At 36.0% G+C, this 4,052-nt stretch overlaps 1 protein-coding gene across 1 annotated transcript; it reads right to left on the bottom strand.

Annotated features, from left to right (window-relative positions):
- Nucleotides 1-668: 668 nt before the first annotated feature.
- Nucleotides 669-1,846, bottom strand: LOC139687839 (uncharacterized). Its single transcript, XM_071585155.1, has 3 exons — nucleotides 1,467-1,846; nucleotides 1,222-1,387; nucleotides 669-1,149 (listed from the first exon to the last, which is right to left on the bottom strand). Exons 1-3 carry the CDS (start codon nucleotides 1,681-1,683, stop codon nucleotides 843-845), a joined length of 690 nt encoding a protein of 229 aa, XP_071441256.1. The 5' UTR covers nucleotides 1,684-1,846; the 3' UTR covers nucleotides 669-842.
- Between the last annotated feature and the right edge of the window lie 2,206 nt (nucleotides 1,847-4,052).

Consider the following 4,052-nt stretch of genomic DNA (forward strand, 5'->3'; position numbering starts at 1 on the left):
AGTGATTGAAACTTGAAGAAGAAAGAAACAGTTAACGGGGAGACATTATGAAGATGAGGGAGGAGGGGGAAACTGAAGGCTGTGATAAATACAATATTAAGGGACAGAGAAGAGGGAAGCAAACAGTAGGTATTTGATATGATATCACGGGAGGTAGGAGATATTAATCTAAAATATGAGTATTGCATAATGCAATAAAATAAGGCAATAGATTATGCAGTTGGAGATGTTCTTTAGATGCCCGCAACATTGAATTGTTTGCATCCATCCTAACTTGACCTCCAGTCAGGGAACTATGAAAGTACTTGCATTTTTTGTTGCAGTACGAAAAATGCATTGAAGAAACAATAATTCATCAGCCAGCAAGTTCTAGGCATGTAAAACATCTTCACGCTTACTCACTATTTATTCCAAAAGCAGAACATTCTGAAATTGCCTGTTCACTGTTTTAAAGAATGAGAGGGTAAAAAGACTAGCGATAGGTTTTTGACACATTAGCCTAAGAAAAAATTTTTTCGACATCTCTTCTTTCATACAAATTTCTAAAGGGTTTGTCCTTGTGGGAAAAATATACATTCAAAATTAATGGAATATGACATTGCATAAGCTCTTCCAGGGAATCGACAAGTGTTAATGTAAGTAATACACACTTAATACGCACATCACTATCTCATTTCACTGCTGATTATATTATTGGTTCATAATGGCATTCACATAAAAATAACGAGAAATACTGATATCAAGCCAAATGTTTCGTCGTAATACCATTCGTCATAAACATTATCGTAACCAAGCACTCTGCATTACATGTCTGCCCACTCCACTATAAATTACGAGGGCCTTCACTCAGTACCAAACCAGGATTTTAACAAGTCGGTCCTATCATTACCATTCACTCCACTTTTTGAGTCTCCCTTGGCACTAAGTATTTCACTTTCAGTTTTTCTTTGAGGATATGGTAGTGAGTTTCCTGCATCTTCAGGACCTTCACTTTTCTTTTTCTTAGACTTCTTCATCCTCTGACTTTTTTCAACACCAAGAGCGAAGTGTGTGGCTTCCTTTCTAGCTTGTGAAATTTCCAGCCGCAAACGTTGTCGGTGGGCGGCCTTTTCATAAGCAAGTCTTTCGCTTAGATGGACCCACTTAAACCTAGAAAAGAGGTGTAATCTTAAGTTTCAGAAAACGAATCTATGAATAAAATATTGATAATGCGAAACTCACCTTGGTAAATATTTAATGTTCCAAATGTTATCGTAGAATTTACTTTTCTTCCTTCCTCCTATTTGTTTGTTATTTAAATTTAACGCAACTTCTTTCGCAACTTTCTTCCTTTTAAACTCAACCCATCCCTCTGAATAGTGCTTCATTAACTTCTTGCTGGGTTTCCCTTCAAAACACAAATAGGAAATAAGTAAATTTAATCAAATTAACAGGGAATTTTAATATGTAAACATTTATCTACTTACCTTGTTCAGCTGGCTGTAGAAAAACTCGACCTACTTCACCATACTGACCAAATATTTCACGAATTTTAATAACGTTCATGTACTTAGGTATAGTTGACAAATAAATGATGCCGTGTTTACGTTTCTTTAATTTCTTGGAAAAATTATCAGACCTAGAAGTAGTGCCGTTAGTATTATCTTCACTACAACTGTCCACACGGTTGTCAACTCCTTCCATGTCTATAGTTTTATACCAATTCAAAAACTAATTCTACCACAGTGCTACATAGAATTTTGTAAACACCTTCCACGTGAACATCGACCTCAGTTGCGCTTACGGCCATGTTTCTAATACGAAACCAGTCCTTCATTTAAAATTCGCCCTACGAGTTCCTATCGTTCCCGTTATTCAAGCGTCGATTGGGCATGGGTGAACATTCCCCTATTTTAAACGGAGGCACAATGAGTAAGGATACGCACGGCGGAACGCCCAAAAGTAGGGATACCCGTCGTAACTCAATAGACGTCTGCTGTACCCGACGTAAGAACCCAAATTTTAATGTTTAACAATGTTTCAGTAATTAAAGGAGAAAAAACGAGAGCTGCTCTCAGAATGAGGCCATTTAGAAAGCACAAAATATGCATTTTAAATAAATAGACATCCACATTATGCATCGCACATCACATTCATGATCATACATCCACTTATCCTACTACTTTCCATGTTTATACATTAAATATATGAAAATTGTGGATAAAATCATTCTAAAATAAGGAGGAAAATAGGCGAAAATAGAAAAAAATACACATTTTTGCCATGATATTCATGCCAAGCCACATTTTAAGTTCAATTGCCTCATTTGGATACTCCAAGGCTCATTTAGTCAATTAAAACCTACGCATTGAGGTAGAATTAGAGTTTTACAATATTCTGGTAACATAGTGGCTAACGACTACCAGTTCCACTGAGAAATGTGTCAAATTAAGCTTCTTAAGAGGAAATCAAAGCTGGTGGCTGTTCAGTAAGACCGTTTTACAAGGGAGATCATAAGGCACTAAACCGATTAAGGGTGCACCCTGACACATATGGATGCCACAAGCTTTGATTTCACTATATACATTATAAAGAGTTAGATTGCTTTGTTGTTTAGGAGCAAAAAGTGAGGAAAAAGCATGAAACAATGGATGTGAATGCAAGACAATTGATATAAGTGAAAATAAGGTTTTAAAATGAAAATGCACCAACTATCTCATTGTATTTATCTTCAGGTCATGTCACATTGCTGGAAATTATTTCAGAGATGTTGGTATTGTCTACTTCTGTATTATTTTTCAGCATCATTAATAAATAATGACAACATCAGGGAGATGAGCTACCTAAACATAAAATAAAAATGAGGAAGGTAGCTAATGGGTAAGTGAATAAAAGAATATCCCAGTATTGTCATCTGACTAGAGAAAGTGATGATTTTATATTTGCTTATACCACTAATTTCATTCCCTTCAGGGTAGGGAAAAATCAAAAAACCCTGAATTAAAGTTATTTCAGGGGAGTCACTCCTTTTTACTGATTTTCTCAAAACTGCCCAGTCCTAGTGCTTTTCTTTTGCCTCTAACATACTTCATACATAAGCTTCTGTTCCTGAGACTAACATAAACATATTGCTTGTTTGCTCTAAAGCCCTTCAATTACATTCACCCTGGGCATTCTCTCTGTAACCCTTCTGCTCACTCAGATCAATTACTCTTAATTTATATGTATATTTAGTGATTCAACTCTCCTCAAAATTCCTTCAGTATCCTATGGCATGGCATTGCATTTATTTGAAATAAATACTTAACCCAGCATACCCAAGTTTCACTTTCATACACTGTTTAGGGAAGTAGTTTACTTTTAAAGACATTCTTTTTAGCCCATTATAAACATTTTTTCCTATACTCCATGACCAAAAACCATTCTCCTGTCATTCACATACTTTTTAATCTCCTCATGAAAACTACCATCTTTCACAAAAATTCTGCCAAGATATATAAAATCATCCACTTTTTCAATAATTTCCCTGGTCACACTAAATTTGCCCTCACTCATCATTCTTCCCATTATCCTCATTAAACACCACCATTTTCGTTGAACACACATGCACCCTCAATCAAATTCAGCTGTTGCCTCATCTAAGCTATCCAGGTCTCCAAGTAAATCTTTTGGGATCTTGGCCAGTCATGCTGCATTGTCGGTGTATAGGAGGATACATTCCATACACCTACTTAATCCATGCATTCACCTGTCACACAATAACCCATATATATTTTGAATATATGAATGCCTGACAATATGCCACCTTGTTTTGGCCATACTTTATTTCAGACCAATCATTCAAGGACCTTTTATCCTCATGCTTGCAATATCACATTTTCAAATCACTTTAATAGTATATATTCAGTAACCACTCATTCACCCCAGGTTTTCTCAGAACCTGCCACAACATTACTCAGTTTACCCTATCATACGCCTTCCCCCAATCAGCAAACAAAACATTCTTTTGCACATCCACGCTTTTCTGTAGTACTAACTTTAGTACAAATGATTCGTATATCCACTCCCAGGAA

This window comes from Hetaerina americana, unplaced genomic scaffold, assembly GCF_022747635.1.
Source record: "Hetaerina americana unplaced genomic scaffold, ioHetAmer1.1.p SCAF_2, whole genome shotgun sequence".
Lineage (NCBI taxonomy): Eukaryota > Metazoa > Arthropoda > Insecta > Odonata > Calopterygidae > Hetaerina > Hetaerina americana.

What these genes read in the sequence shown, in the direction of transcription:
- LOC139687839 (XM_071585155.1), bottom strand. Translation starts at nt 1,683, where the DNA reads ATGGAAGGAGTTGACAACCGTGTGGACAGTTGTAGTGAAGATAATACT. An exon ending in TCTACAGCCAGCTGAACAAG is followed by an intron (nt 1,388 to 1,466) that starts GTAAGTAGATAA and finishes TGTGTTTTGAAG; the next exon opens with GGAAACCCAGCAAGAAGTTA. An exon ending in AACATTAAATATTTACCAAG is followed by an intron (nt 1,150 to 1,221) that starts GTGAGTTTCGCA and finishes CCTCTTTTCTAG; the next exon opens with GTTTAAGTGGGTCCATCTAA.